Raw genomic sequence first — 24,742 nt, forward strand, 5'->3', positions numbered from 1 at the left:
TAAGAAAGCGAAATTTTCAATGCGGCTCAGTGCCATAAGGGTCACGTGTGCATTTCGTACGGTATTCCACGAAGCGGTTGGGGTCTTAGCAGGCATCATGCCACCAGAGATAATGGCCATGGAACTCAAAAGGGTATATGACAGGTCTACAAGATTGGGAAGGCGACTAACAGCTGAAGAGCGGAAGGAAGAGAGGCAAACAAGCCTCATTGAGTGGCAAGGTCGTTTGGATGCAGTTACGACGGGCAGATGGACCCACACGCTAATTAGAAATGTACAAGCATGGGTAGAAAGGAAACACAGAGAAACAGATTTTTACCTGACACTGTTTTTGACGGGACACGGATGTTTTAGAGAGTATCTCTATAAATATGGACACGACGACGGGACGAATTGTTCCTTCTGCGGCAGAAGCGGAGAAAACGCGCTGCACATCTTCTTTTTCTGCCGACGGTATGAAAAGGAGAGAGCCGATCTGCAGAAACTGACAGCGGAACAAGTGACACCGGATAATATAGTGCGGTTTATGACTGAGTGAAAACAAGTGTGGGATAGTGTGAGAGCGTGATGTGCCATAGTTTTGAAAGAACTAAGAATGAAAGAGTGGCAACGCAGTGAAATCAGAAGGATGAATGAGGAGTAGGTCTGAATGACGTGACTGACGAGCCGAATGGCTAAGCTTGGCCCCACGATGTAATGCTTAACGGCAGTTCCGTGGGGCAAATAAACAAGCGAAGACAATGGAGTTAAGGGTTTAGTACGTAGGCGTATTGGTCTCTGCATTAGCGGCCAATACGAATCGTGCATACCGTCCGGAAAAATGACGGTATCTTTTGAAGATTCCCCCTCCAAAATTAAAAAAAAAAAACAAAAAAAAAAAAAACATGTGAATATGTCACCAACAAAAACGTGGTTGACCGACACTTGTTATTATGAATGTATGTACATTGTGTATGGCTCGCATTTGCTTTCGACAAGTGTGCCAAAGAAATATAATATGTACATACATATGCATGTGTCGTGGAGCGAGAGGTTTTTTTCGTTACGGAATTTCTGGATTCGGTCTCCGCGCTCAAGACCCGCGATAGAAGCTATACAATAGCTTAACAGACGCCGTAATATCTCCCCGAGCATGCCTTTGCCTACAAGCGTCTTTCCGCGACGATGGCAATTTTTCCTAATGAGTCATCCTGTATGCACACCCTTCCTTTACGGTAGCGCTTTTGTGGTATGTAGCATTTTTCGTCACCGCAATTTGTTTTTCACGCCACACAGCGCCACCTGTGTGCGACATTTTAGCGTTAGGTATATTTCCGTTACGGAATTTCTGGATTCGCTCAGAAGCCCGCGATAGAAACTAGGCAATAGCTTAAAAAAAAAACAAAAGCATATGTGCGAATTAAATTTTATACCATACATACATACATATTTACATATATTTCACGTATATTTATTTCTATAGCAAAGAAAGAGCATAACTTGCTCTTTCGCTAGTTTAACCATATTCAATTTCAAATAGATATGTACATATAGTACATACATACATACATTTTAAAATCATAATATCATTTAACACTCTTTTTCGCGGCCTCTTCTCACTGCAAAAGTATATACATACATATGTACATATATGCGGCGCAGTTATACAATTACATATATACTTACTAACAAGTGAATTTGCGAAAATCACCGTCGCGTCGGTTAATTCTATTTTCGTGGTTTCTTCTTACCGCGAACAAACAAACATATGTACATATATTCGTATATATATAAATATATTTATATACACGGGCGCATACACATACATACGAAATCCTCTAAATATATACCCTGTCGACATCGGGTACAACTTAAAGACAATAATTAAAATAACATAAAACATTTTATAAAATACTTAAATATTTGTACATAAGTGTATTGTCACATATGTAGATACGCTCACAGCTTCAACGTCCACATTGGCATATATTCCGCAATACACCTTGAGTTTTGGCTAACAAAACCAAGCAGGATTGCGTATAAAATATATTCAAAGTCCACATTGGCATATTTCCCGCAATACCCCTTGATTTTTGTTCAACAAAAACAAACAGGATTGTGTAAAAAACCAAAGCATAATACATATGTATGTACATACATGCATATGTACAAAATGCATTGATCTCTACAACGAGCGCTCATTAGCACATAACAAATAAAATATCCACCTAGAGGTATACCCTATAGGATATTGGGACATAAAGCATATATAAAAGAAATATACATAGAAAATCAAAATACATAAAATATTTCCGGTCGTTAATAAATAATTAAATCAAATTTAAGCGATTAATTATTTATTTCATTTGAAAACTCGTATTAACTTAAAAGAGTTCGCGATTACACATATTAAAAAATACGTAAAGTGTAATTTTTATATCAATTTCGTGCAAAACTCTTATTTACTTCAAAGAGTTCTCGTCTAATCATATAAATACATATATATACGAATATATTTTTAAAAATCTCTAAGATCATCTTTTAAATGAGCTCAGACTCAAAGGAATCTAAAACAACTCAGTTGCTAAAAGTTCCAAAAATGATTGCAGACGAAAAAAGTCCATGTACACCGGCAGAAGCAACACAGTGACGCACCTAGAGTTACGAAAGGCAAAGGTCGCACTAATAGCATATACACAAACGCGCTACTTCAGCCGCGATATATCACTACTAAGAGACTCAAAGCCGATTGATAAAAAGAGCTCACTCTTAGTTCTAAACCCATTTCTGGACACGAAAGGTCTGCTTCGTGCCAATGGTCGGCTCGCTAATTCGAGCCTAACATACAATGAACGCCACCCCATAATAATTCCAGAGAAGTCACCATTTGTCACATTACTCCTCCATTACATCCACATCTTAATGCTACACGCCGAACATCGCCTCATGCAACATATGGTACGTCAGGAGTATTATATCCCCCGTCTTAAGCCACAAATCAAGAAGTGCATCTTCACGTGCAAGACTTGCACTACGCACAAACAGAAGATGCGAACGCAGATTATGGCAGCACTTCCACCTGAACGCTGCAATTTCGCTCTGCCTTTCACTACAACAGGTGTTGATTTTGCTGGGCCTTTCTAGGTAAAGGCGTCCATGTTAAGGTCTCCTACTCTCATGAAAGGCTATGTGGCTGTCTTTGTATGTTTCACGACAAAGGCAGTACATCTTGAGCTATGTAGTAATCTGACGACGGAATCTTTTCTAGCGGCATTTGCTCGCTTCGTCGCTCGACGTGGCTACCCTTCGAAAATCATGAGCGATAATGAAAAAACCTTTATTGGAGCTCAACGAGCCACAGAAAAGCAATTTGTGGATTTTTTAAGACAAGTGTCACCCGACATCGTACAAAAGTACGCCCCTCAAGGTATCAATTGGCAATTCATACCCCCAAGCGCTCCTCATATGGCCGGTTTATGGGAATCAGCTGTGAAAAGCTTCAAATCCCATTTCAAACGGGTAGCTGGAAATTATAAATTCAATTACGAAGAGTTCACGACGTTATTAAATCGAATTGAAGCCGTTCTCAATTCACGGCCACTCACAGTACTATCGCAAGACCACTCCGATTTCACCGCCTTAACTCCAGGGCATTTTCTAAAAGGAGCACCCATCAGGGCCATTCCTGAGCCAGGCGTGGAGTCGCTATCTCTATTAAATCGATGGGAACGAATTAAAATTCTCCATCATGATTTCAGCCGCCGATGGAAGGACGAATACATAAAGGATCTCCACCAAAGATACCGCTGGAAGACTTCTGAACAAGCGCCTAAACTTGGAGACTGTGTCCTCATTCATGATGATTGTCTACCCCCTACTGAGTGGCGGCTAGGCCGCATAGAAAAGCTGCTTTATGGCTCCGACGGTCACATACGGGTCGTGGATCTCCGTACCCAAAACGGAACACTAACCGGACCGCTCGTGAAGCTGTGCTTTTTACCAACCACCGACGACCGCGAATCCGAAAATCGATAAAACCAAACCGATAATGTCGCGAAATAACTAATAAAATCATTTATTAATACTAAAAGGAGAATAACGCCAATAACAAACCGCTAAAAAATAATAAACCGTTAGAATTAAGACGCCGTAAAAAATAACCACGAATCTTAGCCAAAAAAATTGTCGATCAATACGACGAAACGTTCATGCCACATACCGTGGCACGATCACCATGTCTGCTTATCTGATAGAAGTTTATAACCAATAATCTTCCCTATGCAGATCACAATGGATGTAGATACACCAGTCGCAACCCCGCCAACCGCTCGGGCTACCAATGCGCCACGCACCGGGCCTACTCCAGCGCCCCGAACTATGGTGGCAACGACGTCGGCAACTACACCGGCAACAACGCCGGCAACTGCACCGGCAACAACGCCGGCAACGGTACGTACACCCGCACCTCGTGGTGGCACCCGACCACATCGAGGACTTCGGAGACCCTTCGCATAAGGTGCCTCATTTGTCGACACCCTCATCGCCTCCACCATTGTGGAATATTTAGGGGTATGCGGCCTTTGCAACGGCAGCAAGTTGCTCAGGCTCACGGTCATTGCTTCAACTGCCTGCCGCACACTCTTGCTACTACAGAGTGTGAGTCACGAGGGCTGTGCCAAATGTGTCACCGTCCGCATCATACGCTGCTACATCGCAGCTCGTCACGCGAAGCGCACCGGCCACCCAACCATCGCGGCTGCGTATCCCGACTTCCACCCGCCGATGGTGTCATGCACCAGCGGAGTGGAACCTCGTTGCGGCGTCGACAGACTGGACCACCACCTCGCCGATCCACGGGTCTGAGCAGCGTTGTGGCAACGCTGCAACAGTTGCAGCGCCTTCTAGGCTAAACAATCGCCTAAAGGGGCCGGGATGGCTAAATGAGCACCTGACCCCCTATTAATATAATACATCTACACCCCACACAAACACACAATACTCAACACGTCATCATTTCATCACACATACACCAAATTAACACGTAACTTTTCATCCCACACACACCAACTCAACGCATCATCATCTACACCACACCTTTTACACCACAAACGAGGACATCAAACACAATGGACAAAAGGGACTGACGGACGGCGCCGAGCCACTTTCTCGATCGATGCGTGCTCGCATACGAAACCAACCGATTTGTCCTCTTTTTTTCAATCGCATTAAAGGTGAGTGTCGCGTATTTATTATTTTAACAAAATTTACAAAAATATAAAATAAAAACTCAAAACAGATATATAAACATACAAACACAAGTGCATAGGGAACATACCTGCAAATTACTCATTTCGTTTTTGCGCTCTTTTCGCAGTGCTAACATATGTACATATGAACATTTATATATGAGTACAACAATATAGAATCCGCTTATATCTTACCCTACACTAAAAAAAAAATTGAGTAATCTTAAAATTCCAAAACAGTAATTTTTAAATTCACTTACGATTCGGCGATAAAGTGAAATAAAATTTCCTTATTTTTAACTAAAAACTATAATCAAATCGCGGTTAAATAAAAACTGTGGGCGCACATATTCAAATATTCAAAGTCTATATTGGCTACTATCCGGCAATACCCCTTGCAGAGAATGTAAAATATAGAGAAGGTTCACCGCGTTGCCAAATTTACGATATTTCATTTTTTGGAGGGGTACTCTTTTCTATTAGTGGATTTCACCACAAAAAAAGGGGTACTCTTTTCACCAATTTCACCAATATTTAACAGGAGGGTCGAAAATAGCAGAATTGAGCATTTTCAGTGTTAAATGAGAAAAATAATGCTAATTTCAATGTTTAGAAATGTACGCTTACGTATTCGCATATTTACAATGCGCAAATATCATTTATATGTAGATATATGTACATATTTGACAACAAATCACATAAGTATATACTATGTACATACATATGTGCAATTTGACCCATTTAATGATGAATTCCATTAAATCTCTTGAAATGTATAATAAAGTCATATTTGTATTATTACTTAAATATTTAATTAATATAATTATAATTAATATAGAATTGTTAAGTTATATATTTAAATATATACATACACATGTATTTATTTACTTTGGGCATTAGAAGTTTTGATAAAATCATAAAAGACCAAGTTATATGCATATAATCATGTGTACATGTAAACAGATTTTAAAAACCGTAGGCATAAAGTTCACATACTATATATACATATGTAATTTTGTGTTCAAGTAAACAAATTTGAAAGAATCATTCGCATAATGTTTGTAAATTTGTCTACACACAACTTTGTATGTAAATATATGCACCCATTGTTTCATACAAAATCTCCGTTGTCACGGACAACCAATGGCCGAACTTAATGTTTTGTCAAAAAGTCAATGTTTCGAAGAACTGACGCGATGACAAAGCGTCACAACATTGTATGGTTGGTAAAAAATCTGAGCTGTACCGAAAAAAATAAACGAATGGCCGCCGTTTGTCACCGCTTCCCTTGCCGCTGTACAGCTCCGCTTACGAACCTGCGTAAATATTTATGTTTGTGCGTGAGATTGCATACATATCGACGCAGCTGCGTAAAAATATTTCGGAATTACAAAATATTTTTTACATTCCTTGACAAATACAGTCAATCCCGGTTATGTACCACAATCAAAGATACAGAATTTTTTGGTTTGTTAAAAACAAAAATGTAATATGGCACATAAAAGACTGCGGATACTTAATGAGTTTCTGCATTCCAATATTAATGAATTAAATATAGAATCTTTTGTAGCATAAAATAATTAATATAATTGCTTTGAATTAAAATATTATTAGTTGCTAAGCTCTATGTTTTATAATAAACATATTTTCAATGAAAAAATAAAACCAATGTTTTTTTTTATCTTATTCGTGCATATGACATACCAGTCATGAAGCTTCTCTCACTGTACAGTAAGTAAACTGCACACCAAAACACTGTACAGTGCGTTGACTGCACACCAATTTTGCTGTACTCATTAACAGCTGTAGAACTATGGAGTGAGTGGAAAAACTGCCTGTCAATACAGTCAATATTTCACTATTCACTCACACTCAATTATACTGTGCAGAAAAAGAAGTGTGCCCACTTCTAGAATAAGTAATTCATTTGCCGTTATGGGTGCATCCATGCAGAAGTCTATTGTGTATGCATTTTTTGTGTGGGAATGTCATACGCACATATTTACATGTGTACGCGTATAAGTATGTATGATGATGTTTGAGACAATTGTTGGTTTTCCAGAAGAATGATTGTATTTTTTGATTTACATGATTACGCATATATTTGTGTGTCATTCATAATAATTTTTTTTCATCTATATATATAAAATTAAGTGGCAAAACTTCCTGTTCGCATACTCCTCCTAGACGGATTGCCCGATTTCAATGAAATTTTCAGGAGTGATTGGGGTCTGTTTGGAGGGTGCACATAAGAAATTTAATGTGTGTATCATTGCACGTTTTGCAAAAATTGCAAAAAAAAAAAAAAAAAATGATACATTCCTCCTATACAAATTCTCATGAAATAATGTTTTGCCGCAAGATTGGCAGTCCTGTCAAATGCCTTTTACTAATAAACAGAATCAACTTGCGGATGTTTATAATTAGTAAAAAACATTGACGTTGATCGTTTTTGCCTGTCAATTCTGCGTACAACACAAAGCAAGTGAGTATTGTTATTGTTTCGTAAGTGCTTACATGCGGTTTGCAAATACACTGTTGGTGGGTCTTATTGCATATGCGTGTGTGGGTATAATTCATAGTTTAAGATGTAGTTTTAGGATAATTTTTAAATTTTTATTTATGAACTTCAAATATGCATACTCTAGAAAATGCCTCGACTACGCCACCGTAATACGATTGGCAGGCATACGAGTGATTCACGTCGAATGTTAATATCAAGAAGAAATCAAAGCGAAGAGCAACGCGCTCAAGTGAATGCCCGAGGTAGAGCGGTGTACAGGGAGCGGCGTGCACAGATTAGAGCTGAATTCGCCGACAATCAACGGCCAAATTACCGTCAAGGCCGAGTTCCGCTCCGCCTTCGCGATCAAATGGAACATGTTGGCTTTCACTACAATTTTGACTGCGACTACAGCCAGCATGGTGCCATTGGACCAATGGATATTATTTGTACGCATTGCAATGCAGCGAAGTTTCGAGGAGAAACAGCTGGCATGTGCTGCTCCAGTAGCAAAGTGAAACTGCCTGCATTGGAACCGCCACCAGAACCATTACATTCCTTGCTCACTGGGGAATCGCCGACGTCTAAGCATTTCTTGCAGAACATACAAGCATACAATTCATGCTTTCAAATGACTTCTTTTGGTGCCACAAAGATCATTAGAGATTCATTTATGCCGACATTCAAAGTGATTACTTTGCATGGAATTTCCAGTGAATAATTTGACATTTTTATTCTACAGATTCAGGGACAAATATACCATCGAGTAGGCTCGCTCATACCATTTGCCGACGCCGACTATCAATTTTTGCAAATATATTTCATCGGTAATGAAAATGACCAACTAAATCAATGATGTAACATTGCAACCGGCACAAGGCGAAAAATCGTACTAAATTTGCAGAGATTTCTCAATGAACACAATGAATTGATTCGATTGTTCAAAATCGCATTGGACCGCATGCCGTCTGATAACCATCGAATCGTCATCAGAATGCCGATGGGGCAGCATGCCAGACGATTCAACGCACCAACAATCGATGAGGTGGCAATTGTCATTGTTGGCGAACAGTTTGAATCGCGAGATATTGTGCTGCACCGTAGTTATGATGCATTACAGTATCCGATATTATTCTGGAGAGGTGATGACGGCTATCACATCAATATGCGATTGATAAATCCAACTACTGGTAAAAAGTACAATTTCTGAGAAGAAATGTTACTTCCGATTCAATATTTTGTGTATTGTTAATTTATAGGCCAAGAAACATCGAAAAATCTCAGTGCGATGAACTTCTATTCATGCAGAATAATGATTCGTCCGCAAGAAGACAACTACATCCTGAAATGTCGCAAGCTTTTCAATCAGTATTTGGTTGACATGTATCCGAAGATCGAGACAGAACGTCTCAACTTTATTCGATTCAACCAAGCGAAATTGCGTTCTGAAGAGTACATCCATTTGAGAGATGCCGTAATGAATGATGCGAATGTGAATAGCATTGGACGTCTAACAATATTGCCAGCCACATACATCGGCAGTCCGCGCCATATGCACGAGGCAGACCGGATCTGTTCATAACGTTCACGTGCAATCCGAAGTGGAATGACATCAAATGCCATTTGTTCCCCGGTCAATCAACAACTGATCGTCACGACTTAACAGCACGTGTATTCAGGGAAAAGCAAAAAGCAATGATGGATTTAATTGTGAAACTTCGTGTTTTTGGAGAAGTTAGATGCTGGATGTACTCGATCGAATGGCAGAAAAGAGGATTACCGCATGCACACATCTTGATTTGGTTAGTTCGAAAAATACGACCAGATCAGATTGATAAAGTCATCTCAGCGGAAATTCCAGATGAAGAAATCGACCCACAATTGTTCGACGTTGTAACAAAAAACATGATCCACGGCCCTTGCGGCGCCATTAATCCAACGGCACCATTCATGATTGACAATAAGTGTTCAAAGCGCTATCCTAGAGCTTTAGTTGATGATACAATCACTGGAAATGACGGATATCCATTATATCGGCGTCGATCCGCTGAAGATGGCGGTAATTCAACGGTCATAAAAGTTCGGAATCAAGACGTTGATGTTGACAATCGTTGGGTCGTGCCGTATTCACCATTGTTGTCAAAAATTTTCGAAGCGCACATCAATGTAGAATATTGCAACTCTGTCAAATCGATCAAATACATCTGCAAATACGTAAATAAGGGAAGTGATATGGCAGTTTTCGGAGTGGCTGATTATCAGAGCATCGATGAAATTCAGCAATACCAAATGGGCCGTTATATAAGCAGCAACGAAGTGGTATGGCGCATTTTATCGTTCCCAATACACGACCGGCAACCCGTTTTTCTTCATTTGGCAGTTCATCTCGAAAATGGTCAACGCGTTTATTTCACTGCAGACAATGTACAACAGAGCGCAGCACGACCACCGGGGACAACACTAACAACCTTTTTCGAGTTGTGTGAAAACGATGAATTTGCAAGAACATTGCTATATTCCGAAATACCACAATATTTCACTTGGAATCCATCATCGAAAACATTTCAACGACGAAAGCAAGGGGAGCGTGTTGACGGTTATCCAAAAGTCCGTAAAACCGATGCCATAGGACGCATTAACACCATCCATCCGAACAACGCAGAATGTTTCTATTTGCGCCTGCTATTAGTCAATGTGCGCGGACCAAGATCATTTGATGATTTGAAAACTGTTGACGGTCAGTTGTGTGCGACGTATCGTGAAGCATGTCAGCGATTGCATTTGTAAGAAGATGATATGCATTGGCAGACCGGGGACACCGTACTTCATGACGCATCACTCACATCTCATCCAAAACAAATACGCGTACTATTCGCCATAATAATATCTACATGCCTTCCGTCAAATCCGCAAGAACTGTGGAATAAGTACAAAGACTGCATGACCGAGGACTTATAAATTTGGCGCGTAATCGAGCATCGGACGCAGACTTGCAATATACATTACAAATGTATAATGATGCTTTGATATTGGTTGAAGATCTGTGCCTTACAATTGCGAATAAGGCATTAGCGCAACTTGGCATAACTGCGCCCAATCGTTCAGCGATTGATGTGCTTGACCATGAGCTTCAACATGAACAACAATACGATTGCAATGAATTGCGTGTTTTCATACAAACTAACATTAACAAATTGAATATTCAGCAGAAAAATGCTTATGATAAAATTATACGAGCGGTTGACAATAACGCCGGTGGATTCTACTTTCTGGATTCGCCCGGTGGTACAGGGAAAACGTTTATGATATCTTTGATTCTTGCTACTATACGGTCACAGCAGAAAATTGCGCTGGCAATTGCTTCGTCAGGCATCGCTGCTACTCTACTTGATGGCGGCCGAACAGCACATTCTGCGTTGAAATTACCATTGAACATTCAAGTCGTTGAAACACCAACGTGCAACATATCGAGGAATTCAGCAATGGCAAAAGTTTTGCGAGGAGCTGGAATAGTTCTATGGAATGAGTGCCCAATGGCTAACAAAAAGTCATTAGAAGCATTCAATAGAACAATGCAAGATTTACGCCAAAAGCAACAACTTTTTGGCGGAGCATTAGTTTTATTATCCGGCGATTTTCGGCAAACTTTGCCAGTCATTCCTCGATCATAAATATATCGATATAAACGCAGGTTTAAAATCGTCAGTTTTGTGGAGACATGTTCAAAGGCTGACTCTTACCATCAACATGCGAGTCCAATTGCAAAATGATCGATACGCAGCGACGTTTTCGAAGCAGTTGTTGGACATTGGCGAAGGCAAAATACCAATCGATGATACCGGTTTGATCACATTGCCGAACAACTTTTGTACACTTTTATAATCGAAAGAAGAATTGATTGAAAAAGTATTTCCGAACATTGTTCAACAATATCAACGACGCGATTATTTAAGTGAACGCGCATTATTGGCACCGAAAAATATACACGTAAGCGAAATCAATTTTGCCTTCAAGAAAAACTGCCAGGAGAAGCTACAACATATATGTACACCGATTGATAGCGTTTTGAATCAAGATGAAGTAGTCAATTATCCAACTGAATTCTTGAATTCTTTGGATCCCCCCGGTCTGCCACCGCATCGTTTGGTCCTGAAAGTCGGTTCACCCATTATACTTCTACGAAATCTGAACCCACCGACTTTGTGTAATAGTACAAGACTTTCAGTCAAAAAATTGTGGCCAAATTTGATTGAAGCAACAATACTAAATGGCAAGGCAGCAGGTGAAGTTCTACTCTTACCACGCAGAGTAACAGCTTTACTACAATAAATAAAACACAAAGTAAAAACAATTAAGAGTTTTAATCGATTTAGATGTAGCGAAGCGCACAGGGTAACAGCTAGTTGAGTTATAAAATTCATAAGAAATGAAAAACTTTCCCAAAAATAGTCAAATTTCAACCGCTAATATCTTTTAAACGGATGGGCTTACGAAAAAATCATAAGAGACCATATTTTAGAGCATTCAATTTCCTACAAAACCTAATTAACAAGATATTTTTTCAAGTAGTTGGAAGCGAGATATAAATTTTTCTATCTGATAATAAGAAAAAATAGAAAACCGTTAGGCGGAGGACCTTCCCGTTACAATTAAAAACTCATATTTGGAGAGGCTTTCTTAGAGGTGTCTAGGAACCTATTTTTGCGAGTACCAATTGAAAAAAAAAATTTTTTTTTTTGAATCACCCTAATGTATATAGCATATATACCTGTATATAGGATAGTGGCTGTTGAGCCTCCAATGACAGGATAGAGAACCAACGACCCACTGATGTGTGGAAATAAAAGCCGGACCAACTTCACTTCGCTTCAGATCAATTTCACTTTATTACACTTGATTAAAGTTCACAATGCGTGGATCAATTTTACTTCATTACAACTTGGTGCTTTTAATACACTTTACAATAGTTCAATTTCACTTTACTACAAAGAAGTGCTGCTTTACAATAGATATGTTATTGTCTGCCTCAAGTGAAGTCCGTTATTGGTTTTATTCCCTTTTCCCCGACCCTTTCTACTTCATATCGGTCGTGTTTCAATCGTTTAGTTACTTTGTATGGTCCTAAGAATTTAGGTCGTAACTTCATTCCGTTACCAAAGTGTGTCCGTCTGATTGCAACCAAATCATTAATGTTATATTCGATTGCCTTTTTACGTTTTCTATTAAATGATTTCATATTCTCTTCTTGAATTTTCTGTATGTTTTCTTTAGCTATTTTACGTAATTTATTACGTCCATCGTTTAACTCCATAATTGCTTTATTTTCCAAAATTTCGTTTAAGTCAAGGTCTTCTTTTACCCGCATGTCGCAGCCAGTTAAAATCTTAAATGGGGCCTGTTTTGTACTTCGATTTGGAGAATTATTTATAAATTGCTGAACCTTCCCGATATACTTTTACCACTGTGTGGTATTCGGATGAGATAACTTAGCTAACATTGGTATTACTACCCTATGTATTCGTTCCACTTGTCCGTTTCCTCTTGGCACCCCCGTCGTAATGAGTAGATGCCGAATACTGTTATTATCGCAATGACTTTTAAAAGCTTGTGAAGTGAACGCTGATCCCCTATCAGATATAATTCTACGCGGGTTGCCGAAAATGTCTGCTTATTTCGAAAGCCTGTCTATAACCACCTCCGCGCTTGTATCTTTTGTTGGGTAGAGCCACACAAATTTTGTAAAAGCATTGATCACAACTAAAATATATTTGTACTGTTTCCCGGTCGTTGTCATCGGACCTACATGATCTATGTGAAATGTCCCCAAGGGATAATCTTCTTTCTCAATTGGCGACAATAATCCTTCCAATTTACCACACTTTGTGTTCATTATTAAACATTCGACACAACTGCTTACTATATTTCTGACTTTTCCCTCGAGCCCTGGAATGTAGTAGTATTTCCTTACACAATAACAAGTCTTCTTAATTGAAAAATGCCCTTGCTTATGTACTAACAAAATGATCTCATTCTCCATCTGTTTAGGTACAACAATTAGTTCCTTTGCCGGATCCTTGTACAATATGTTGTGAGAGATAAAAAAGTCTTCATAAGAATTGTTTTCCAGTATTTTGCGAATTGCCCGCGCCCATCCTTCTCCTGTGCCTCTTTTAATCTGTGCTGTAACGATTCGTCCACTAACATAGACGCTAACCTACTTAAAGCATCGACATGCTTCATTTTAGATCCTGACCCATGTTCTATAGCATAATTAAATTCTTGCAAAAACTTTGCCCATCTAGCTACTCGTGGTGGAACATCTTTCTTCCTTAATTTTACAGCAAATGTATTGCAATCCATTACAATTTTGAATTTCAAACCTAATAAATACACTCTCCATTTCTTTAATGCGTTGACGATGGCGAGTACTTCAAGTTCATAAGAATGATAGTTCTCTTCCGCTGAATTTGTTTTCTGGCTCATGAATTGCACTGGATGATATGCATCATCCTCTGCCATCTTTTGCAACATTACCGCGCCATACCCGTGCTTTGATGCATCTGTATCAACTTCGGTTATTGCATTTGGGTTATATAATTCTGAAACTGGAGATCGTGATAGCGAGGACTTAAGTTACTCGAAAGCAATCGCCTGCTCTTCCTCCCACTTCAAATGTTGATCTTTCCTAAGAAGATCTGATAACGGCTTAGCCACTAGCGCATAGTTTTGAATAAACCTCCGAAAGTAGGATGTTAACCCTAAAAACTGTTGAATGGCTTTCTTGTCTCTAGGTGGCTTAAAAGCTTTGACCGCTCTAGTTTTTTCATCCGACGGACGAATTGTGCTATCTTCGAATACATACCCCAAAAAATTTACTTTACGCTTCAAAAAAATACACTTTTTCTACTTAATTTGTAGTCCAGCATCTGATGCTACTGTAAGAACTTTCTTTAGTTTTATTAACCCCTCTTCCTCGTCTATGGATGGAATAATTAAATCATCCATATAAGTGACTACACTTTCCTCATCTTTTAGGTCTTTAAAAATCGAATGGATAAATCTACAGAATACCGCTGGTGAATTTGGGATACCAAACGGCACAAATTTAAATTCAAATTGACCTTTCATTTTTACAACGATGTATATTTTCCAGAACTTTCTTCGACAGGAACATGCAAAAATCCGTTAGCCAAATCTAATGTGGTAAAAACTTTATGTTAAAACTGGAGCTTCTCGACTACCTCGTCAATTAATGTCATTGGAAAATTATCGCGCAAAATTTTTTCATTTAATTTGCGATAATTGCAACATAACCGCTTTGATTTATCTTTTTTAGACACAAGTACAATCGGCGACGCGTAATCGGATTTAATTGGAGTAATAATATCTTCATTTAGCCATTGCTTTACTTGAGCATCTACGATTATTTGATCTTGAAATGATACACGCCTAGGTGGCTGATACACCGGTGCATCGTCTTTTAAAACAATTTTCACTTCCACCGGGGAAAATTTGATTCTTTTTGGCTCATATTGAACGACCAACTTTTCCACTTCTAACATTTTTCCCTTATGGAGATGTGACAAGTCATATATTGATTCTGGCTCCTGTTCATCTATACAAATCATACTAAAAGCTGCTATTTCTGCCTCTTCTGCAATTTTACCGTTATACTTCTTGTTGTTTGTCTGACAAATATCTGGTTTATCCTTCCTTAGAAACCTATCGCTCTCCTCGGTAACAATTAAATCGACTTGACCCAAAATTGAACGCCCTGTTAATGCCGGATACTGAAGATCCCTATTGTTGACAATATGAAACATGATATTTATTTCAGAATCATCTACTTTAGCTCTGGTTTCGAAACTACCTAACGTGACCACCTCTGAATTACCTATTCCGCCCAACACTCTTTTATATTTGTTTGGCTTAACTTTAAGATTAAGTTTTTCGACTGTATCTACCCTTATCAAACACAAACGACTACCTGTATCAACTAACGAAGGAAAAATTACATTCCCTACCTTTACCATTTTAAACTTTAGTCCAAAATCTGCCTCTGAAGTTTTTTTCAATTTTGAATCGGGAATCCCTAGTATGAAATATTCTATTACGCTGGCTTCTTCCAGCCTATGTGCCTCAGCTGATGAAAATGATATATCGAATTCATCAATTAGAGCTTGTTTTAAAGATATCCAATCACGGATACCGGTTTGGCTTCGAACAAATGCCTTAGTTGCTCCTCTGAAGAAGCTGTTTTGCATAAATAAATTTGTGGATTTCCGACCAGCCTACTATATGTGCGTTTTCTTCAAAAGATTCTGCCCATTGATTTACTTCCTGCCCGTCTGTACCGTTAAATGTCGATAAACTTTCTTCAATTTCCTTAAATGTAAAATGAGGAACTGTGGGTGGCACCGGACCTTTACCCAACACACTTGCACAAAGCGGCTCCACTGATTCGACCTCACTCTCGCTTTCATCGTCATCGTTAAGAAGACCGTAGTGTGTCAGAAGTCTGTCTCGTAATTCCTTCTTGCGTCCATTTGTCGGTAGCCCTGCTTCTTTTAGCATTTTTTTTAACATTGTCACTGTCATGTTTAATAAGGTCTGAGCCTCCATTTTGAGCACTCTTTTACAAATATGTAATACAACAAAATGATATAAGTATATATAATCTTATGTGATAATGTTAATTTAATAAAAATTAATTTAAATTTATAATATAGAAATAAATTATGCGTAATTTGAAAAACTTAATAATATGAAAGTAACCTGTACTCCTCGTTGTACGCTGCCGTTGCCAACGCACTTTTCACCGCTTCACGCCGACTCTGCTGCTGCAACCCGTTCGTTGCCTACTTGATGGTAACGCGTAACGCTCGCTGTCTGTAACGCCTATGCACCTGTGTTGCTGTATCCACTGCTTCTGCTGCGCTATTGCGGCGCAACCGTTTTGATGAATATTTCGCTTTACAACCTGAACTTCTCGTTCGAATACACGAGCCACACGCAACCTATCTGTTGCCGATTCTGCTGCGCTGTTGCGGCGCAACCGTTTCCACACACTGCTCGTTCGAATACACGAGCCAACCGCAACCTGTTTGTTGCCGACTGTGCTGCGCTGTTGCGGCGCACCCGTTTCTACACACTGCTCGTTCGAATATACGAGCCTACCGCAACCAGTTTGTTGCCGACTTGTTGATGACGCTTAACCTCGCTGCTTGTTACACTTGTGTACGTGAGTTGCCGTCGCACTTGTACTCTTCGAAGTTTCTGATGCGGTATTGCGGCGCAACCGTTTCGCTGTATGCTTGTTTGCCTACGCAAACCAACTCCAACTTGATTGTTGTACACGTACCGTAACGTCGCTGCTTGCTATGCTTCTAGAAAACTCTAGTGTACTAAAACTGTACTTCACCTGTATTCCGTGCACCTCACAAAAAACCGCTTCCAATAATTGATTTGTCTCGCTACTCCACTGTACAGTCTACCGAGTCTCGATCTGGTGCCAAATGCTGCTGCCTTCGAATTTGCTTTTGCAGTGCACAATATGGCCAATTAAGTTGAGTTGAGCCGAGTTGGATCAATTTGTAGGAATATGCCCTCAAACAATCACTTGACGAGCCCCCAATTTGTAGCATAGTGGCTGTTGAGCTTCCAATGACAGGATAGAGAACGAACGACCCACTGATGTGTGGAAATAAAAGCCGGACCAACTTCACTTCGCTTCAGTTCAATTTCACTTTATTACACTTGATTAAAGTTCACAATGCGTGGATCAATTTTACTTTATTACAACTTGGTGCTTTTAATACACTTTACAATAGTTCAATTTAACTTTACTACCAAGAAGTGCAGCTTTACAATAGATACCTTATTGTCTGCCTCAAGTGAAGTACGTTATTGGTTCTATTCCGTTCGAGTCCCTTTTTCGTTCAGTCAGTGTTGTCGTGTGTCAAGTCCGCACGGTCGCATTTCTTTGTCCCACATGTATATGAAATTATATTATATTATTATATATTATCAAAGATAAGAAATATTTAAAAAGAAGCTCATTTCTCCAATAACTACAAATATTACCTTGAAAATAGCATAAATTAATAATAATGTTATCAATTTTGCATGAATTCAAAAAAATTCGCAAAATGATATTCATATCAATTGTATAAAAATATAAACAAAAGAGCAATATATGTACGTCTGTAATAGCAATGTAATAGGTTGTCAAAAAAGTCTAGCGGTATTTTCGCTAGATGGCGCTGAAAGCGCGTAGTTCTAGTTTTATTCGTCACATCGGGTCATGCTATACCTTTTTGGAAAGCTCATTTCACGCGCTAACACGTGTTTGATTGATTGTCGTTTCTTTTAAGTTGTTCGTGAGTTATAGCGTCGCAAACATGGAGCAAAATAAAGAGAAAATACAGCATATTTTACAGTACTACTACGATAAAGGCAAAAATGCAACTCAAGCCGCCAATAAAATTTGTGCAATTTATGGACCCGATACATTTTCCATTTCCACCGCACAACGATTGTTTCAACGTTTTCGTTCTGGTGTAGAGGTGGTCGACGATGTGCCACGCTCCGGAAGGCTTGTCGTCGAAAGTTGCGATAAAATCACTAAATTGGTCGAAAGAGACCGGCATAACAGCAGCCGTAGCATCCGTCAAGAGCTGGGCAGGAGTCATCAAAAATTCATTTCAATTTCAATAAAAAAAAAATTTAATAAAAATTCCGCAAGACTTTTTTGACAACCCAATTTCTGAGCATAATTTTCATTGATTGCTCAGCTCTGTTCACTCATCACTGCTAAAATTTCTCCTTCTGAGCCAAGAGTGGAGGATGGAGTCATGTGTAGAAGTTCACGCAAGTGAGGAAAGTTCTCTGACGCCATTCAGTTGAGAGTATCCAGAAACGATTCTTTTACATATGACTCAAGCAGCTCACGACTTCCGGCCAAGTATCCTCTGGGTAGCCTAAGAACATCCGTTCGAAGGCGAGCTAAAGTGAGAAGGCGAAACATCCCCATTGGGTTGTGCGCTGGGTTTTGGACCCGCCACGTAAAAAGCTGACCCCAATGAAAAACTACCAACAGCCTCGGATGAGAAACCCCCCTTTTGATAACGACCATGGCAAACCAAATAAGTACAATGATATTAGGGCATGCACCTGGAATGTCCGGTTCCTTAATTGGGAAGGTGCCGCTGCCCAGCTGGTTGATGTCCTCAGGAAAATAAAGGCTGACATCACCGCCGTCCAAGAAATGCGATGGACGGGACAAGGACAGAGACGAGTAGGTCCTTGTGACATTTACTACAGTGGCCATATAAAGGAGCGCAAGTTTGGTGTTGGGTTCGTGGTGGGAGAGAGACTCCGTCGCCGAGTACTATCATTCACTCCGGTGAATGAACGTCTAGCCACAATCCGCATTAAAGTGAGGTTCTTCAACATATCGCTGATTTGCGCCCACGCCCCGACGGAAGAGAAGGACGATGTGACCAAAGATGTCTTACGATAGCTGCCCCCGCCACGATGGGTAAAGAAGGTATCTTTGGCACTACGGTCGGTAAATTCAGCCTCCACGACGAAACATCCCCAAATGGGATGAGGCTGATCGACTTCGCCGGGGCCCAAAATATGGTTATTTGTGGTACTAGATTCCAGCACAAGAAAACACATCAAGCTGTCTCCGGATCGAAAACCCACCAACCAGATCGATCATGTTGTGATAGAGGGAAGACTCTAGTCTCCAGTGTTCTAGACGTGCGTGCGCTCAGAGATCCTAACATCGACTCGAACCACTATCTTGTTGTAGCGAAGATTCGCACCCGCCTCAGCGCAGCAAAAAACGCACGCCACCAAACACAAGGAAGGTTCGACGTCGAAAAGCTGCAATCACAACAGACAGCCGAACGATTTTCTACTCGGCTTGCACTCCTGCTCTCTGAGAGCACTCGTCAACAGCTCGGTTTAAGGGAACTGTGGGACGGCATTTCAAACTCCTTACGTATAGCTGCAACCGAAACCATTGGTTTCGGAAAGTGCAAAAGAACAGCTGGTACGACGAGGAGTGCCGTGCCGCAGCGGAGAGAAAACAGACTGCCTACCTCGCAACGTTACGATCGACCACTACACGTGCGGGATGGGACAGATACCGAGAGTTGAAAAGGGAAGCGAGACGCATTTGTAGACAGAAGAAGTAAGAGGTCGAAATGCGTGAGTACGAAGAGCTTGATAAGCTGACCGGCAGGGCTAAAAATTCTACGAAAAAAAGCGGCCGCTTACAGAAGGTTTCAAGACCGGAGCATACTCTTGTAGAACCCCCAAAGATGATCTAGTGACCGATGCCCAGAGCATACTTAAATTATGGAGGGAACACTTGTCCAGCCTGCTGAATGGCAGTGAACGCACAACGCCAGGAGAAAGCGAACCCAATTCCCCAATCGACGACGATGGAGCAGACCTGGAAAATCAAAAACCGACCAGATATTCACCATGCGCTTAATCATGGAAAAGACCCGTGAAAGGAGAATCGACACACACCACCTCTTCGTCGATTTCAAAGCTGCTTTCGACAGCACGAAAAGGAGCTGCCTTTATGCCGCGATGTCTGAATTTGGTATCCCCGCAAAACTAATACGGCTGTGTAAACTGACGTTGAACAACACGAAAAGCTCCGTCAGAATCGGGAAGGACCTCTCCGAGCCGTTCGATACCAAACGAGGTTTCAGGCAAGGCGATTCCCTATCGTGTGACTTTTTCAACCTGCTTCTGGAGAAAATAGTTCGAGCTGCAGAACTTAATAGAGAAGGTACCATCTTTTATAAGAGTGTACAGCTGCTGGCGTATGCCGATGATATTGATATCATCGGCCTCAACACCCGTGCCGTTAGTTCTGCTTTCTCCAGACTGGACAAGGATGCAAAACAAGTGGGTCTGGCAGTGAACGAGGGCAAGACGAAATATCTCCTGTCATCAAACAAACAGTCGTCGCACTCGCGACTTGGCACTCACGCCACTGTTGACAGTCATAACTTTGAAGTCGTAGATAATTTCGCCTATCTTGGAACCAGCGTAAACACCACCAACAATGTCAGCCTAGAAATTCAACGCAGGATAACTCTTGCCAACAGGTGGTACTTCGGACTGAGTAGGCAATTGTGAAGCAAAGTCCTCTCTCGACAAACAAAAACCAAACTCTATAAGTCACTCATAATTCCCGTCCTGCTATATGGTGCAGAGGCTTGGACGATGTCAACAACTGATGAGTCGACATTGCGAGTTTTCGAGAGAAAAGTTCTGAGAAAGATTTATGGTCCTTTGCGCGTTGGCCACGGCGAATATCGCATTCGATGGAACGATGAGCTGTACGAGATATACGACGACATTGACATAGTTCAGCGAATTAAAAGACAGCGGCTACGCTGGCTAGGTCATGTTGTCCGAATGGACGGAAACACTCCAGCGCTGAAAGTATTCGACGCTGTACTCGCCGGGGGAAGCAGAGGAAGAGGAAGACCTCCACTCCGTTGGAAGGACCATGTGGAGAAGGACCTGGCTACGCTTGGAATATCCAATTGGCGCCACGTAGCGAAAAGAAGAAACGACTGGCGCGCTGTTGTTAACTCGGCTATAATCGCGTAAGCGGTGTCTACGCCAATTAAGAAGAAGAAGAGCCAAGAGTGGTGAAATCCACTAATAGCATTTTGTTAGCTCTTAACAGTTCACACGCCTGCCCTCAATTGAACCTTCTCTATATTATACGTTCTCTGTCCCTTGTTCTTTGGCAAACAAAAAAAAAAAGCAGGATTGCATACAAAAACCGAATTGATCTCTCTAACGAGCTCTCAATCGCTTAAGATAATCATACTCATAAACATACAAACAATTCGTTCATACTTATGTAAATAGCGCATTGAACTCTTCAGCGAGCTCTCAATTGTACAAAACATAAGTACCTTCATAAGCACATACATAAGCACATACATACAAAGCCAAGTATTAGGATGTACATAAATACTAACATAACGACGTAAAAAGTGTTTATTAATTATAAGTGCGGATATTTACAAACTTAAACCTAAAATAAAATAGAAAAATATTATTATCTATATAAATAAAAATTAATTGTTGTTCGTTACTCTGATTAAAACTCGAGAACGGCTGGGCCGATTAAGCTGACTTTCGTTTTAAAATGTTTGTCGTAGTCCAGGGTAGGTCTAAACGGTGATCAAATAAGGAAAAATTACGAGTAAGATAGAGTAAAACGACAATTCCATTTTCCCATATAAAAGTTGACCACTTTCTTGCTGTCAAACATTTGACGGTATTTGTACTCTCAGTTCCACTCGAATTGAAGAACGCATTAAAACAAGACTTTTGAATCGACAACATAATATCAACTTTGCTCATAACATCGTGTATTTGAATTTCAATTGCAAATTTCAAAATATATAAATATAATTAATGTGTTGACATTGTGGCGACTTATGCACCACATTATATAAAATTACAGATTATTTATTAAGATAACTCAAAAGACTTCTTCACTTGTTGGCGTCTGTACAAGAAGTGACGCTTCTTAAAAACTAAAAGCTTAGAATTCAGTTGAAACTGTAAATTTCCAAGAAGAATATAAAGAGAATGAAATAATAGAATAACTGACAAACAGTGCTGCCAGATGTGGTACGACTTGTCTGTGTGCCCACAGTACTCCCCCTCAAATAAAGTCCTGCTGGACTTATTTAAGGTTGAGTTCCTTTACTAGATCCTAGTCCGGGTGCTTGGTGCAGTTAGGCTGGTTGATGTATGTAGCGAATTCATTTGCTTGGTGAGAGTACGGCTGTGCGGCGTACTGTTGTCACTGGCCAATTGGTATGGTTAAGTAGTTGCTGCGAATTTATTTGCTCGGTGAGAGTACGGCTGTGCGGCGTACTGTTGTCACTGGCCAATTGGTATGATTAAGTGGTAGTTGGGCAGTTCTCGGTTAGGGCTATGACGGTTGCATAGGAGCCTACACGTGCGAGACTGGGTTAGGGTCTACGAGCGACCGATTGGATATTTGTGCAGTTCTCGGTTAGGGCTACGACGGTTGCATAGGAGCCTAAACGTGCGAGACTGAGTTAAGCGCCTTATCTCCGTAGATTCCGACTTTGCTATCGTTTACAGCTTGCAGTCGAAAAGAAGTTACTATTTTGAGTTTACGAGAAAGCGGAGTTGCCGAAATCCGTGCCATTGTCGAAGAGGAAATTCGTACTCGATGTGCGGTCGTAAATGAATAGTTGGCGATGGGTTACCATTGTTGGTAGTGCGAAATGTAGGGTGCCGAGGCGTAACGTGGCGGCCAGTTGGCAACCTGGGCGGGGGCTGATTGTGGCGTTGTGCACTTGATAGTGTTGCATGTAGCGTGGAGGCGGCGACTGATGCAAAGTGCGTTGAGCCGTATTCACTGCAGATGAAGCGATACATTGTGGACTCTAAATGATGTCGATCATATGTACCGTTGACATGTGCTGCAGTGTTTGTAGTGTCATTTGTGGTTGTGCGTGTTGCATGATGACGGCTTGTAGTGCCTGCGACAGTTGATATGTGGTCGGAGGTTGTGATATTGGTTGATGATGAGGTCAGAAGTTGGGTAGTTCGTAGATCAGGATATGGAGGAACTGTTGTTATGTGCGCTGCTTCCGCGACAGGTCGTGCGGATTTTGCTGTTGTTGTTGTTGATGGTTGTGGCCATGTTGTTGCGCTGAACCAGCCAAATTCGGCTGATACAAATCGCTGGCGCTAGTGTAGTAGGTCGTGGCACCATCGCCGGCGGCTGGCGCCTGGGTGATGGCAGGCGCTTCGATAATGGCTGGGGAGAGGCCCGTAAGATCGGTGCTGGACGCCCATTGGATATCTTGTCCGCTGCCGAGGCCGTAGACGTACAGGTGGCGTATTGCGTTGGTCGTTTGCGCCAGTTGCAGTTGCGCGGCCTCGTAGGCGCAACTGGGCGGCTAGGTGATGTAGTGTTGTTACACTGTAGTTGTACCAATTATGGTGTGCTGTTCAATTGTAGGGGTCACCAATTAAGTGGCGACTTATGCACCACATTATATAAAATTACAGCTTATTTATTAAGATAACTCAAAAGCCTTCTTCACTTGTTGGCGTCTGTACAAGAAGTGACGCTTCTTAAAAACTAAAAGCTTAGAATACAGTTGAAACTGTACATTTCCAAGAAGAATATAAAGAGAATGAAATAATAGAATAACTGACAAACAGTGCTGCCAGATGTGGTACGACTTGTCTGTGTGCCCACAACATGTTCGATGGTGCCAACCTTACAGTGTTACCAACTCTCCAAAATACTTTTATTATAATAACGGGGCATCTCTGCCTGTGCAGACTCCACATTGCTCATTGCTTACTAGATATTGTTACTACATAGTTTGCCATATATGGTAAGCTAGAAGCTGTCTCTTCAGCAGTTTAACAGCGCAGTTTTCATTTATATGAAAATTTCGAAGAGGCAACATATTCCATTTCCACATATGCCGACGGCATTTTAATTTCGGTAATATGAAAATTAGAAGAGCGAGTTAAGACGGTTGTGTTATATTATAAAAATAAAGTACATTTTCAAAATAACATTTAATATTTAGTTTAATATTGTTAATTTATAGAAATATTATGGAAATTGGGTTGTAAAGTCTTAAACTTAATAAACTTATACAAGCATAAATCAAAATATCATTTCTCATTTTAAATTTATTATTTTAATTTCAAAATATAAATATAATTAATGTGTTGACACGTTTGATGGTACCAACCTTACAGTGTTACCAACTCTCAAAAATACTTTTATTATAATAACGGGGCATCTCTGCCAGTGCAGACTCCACATTGCTCATTGCTTACTAGATATTGTTACTACATAGTTTGCCATATATCGTAAGCTATAAGCAGAGAACGTTTATCCTAGAGAAGGTTCACGGCGCGAAGAACGTAAAAATATTTTTGGCTAACTCAG

At 40.4% G+C, this 24,742-nt stretch overlaps 1 protein-coding gene across 1 annotated transcript; it reads left to right on the forward strand.

Moving 5' to 3' along the window:
- The first annotated feature begins 8,098 nt into the window (after positions 1–8,098).
- LOC120780843 lies at positions 8,099–8,584 on the forward strand. Its single transcript, XM_040113083.1, has 2 exons — positions 8,099–8,416; positions 8,471–8,584. The coding sequence occupies exons 1-2, from the start codon at positions 8,099–8,101 to the stop codon at positions 8,582–8,584; spliced, it is 432 nt and encodes a 143-aa protein (XP_039969017.1).
- The last annotated feature ends 16,158 nt before the right edge of the window (positions 8,585–24,742 follow it).

Source organism: Bactrocera tryoni, unplaced genomic scaffold (assembly GCF_016617805.1).
Source record: "Bactrocera tryoni isolate S06 unplaced genomic scaffold, CSIRO_BtryS06_freeze2 scaffold_25, whole genome shotgun sequence".
Lineage (NCBI taxonomy): Eukaryota > Metazoa > Arthropoda > Insecta > Diptera > Tephritidae > Bactrocera > Bactrocera tryoni.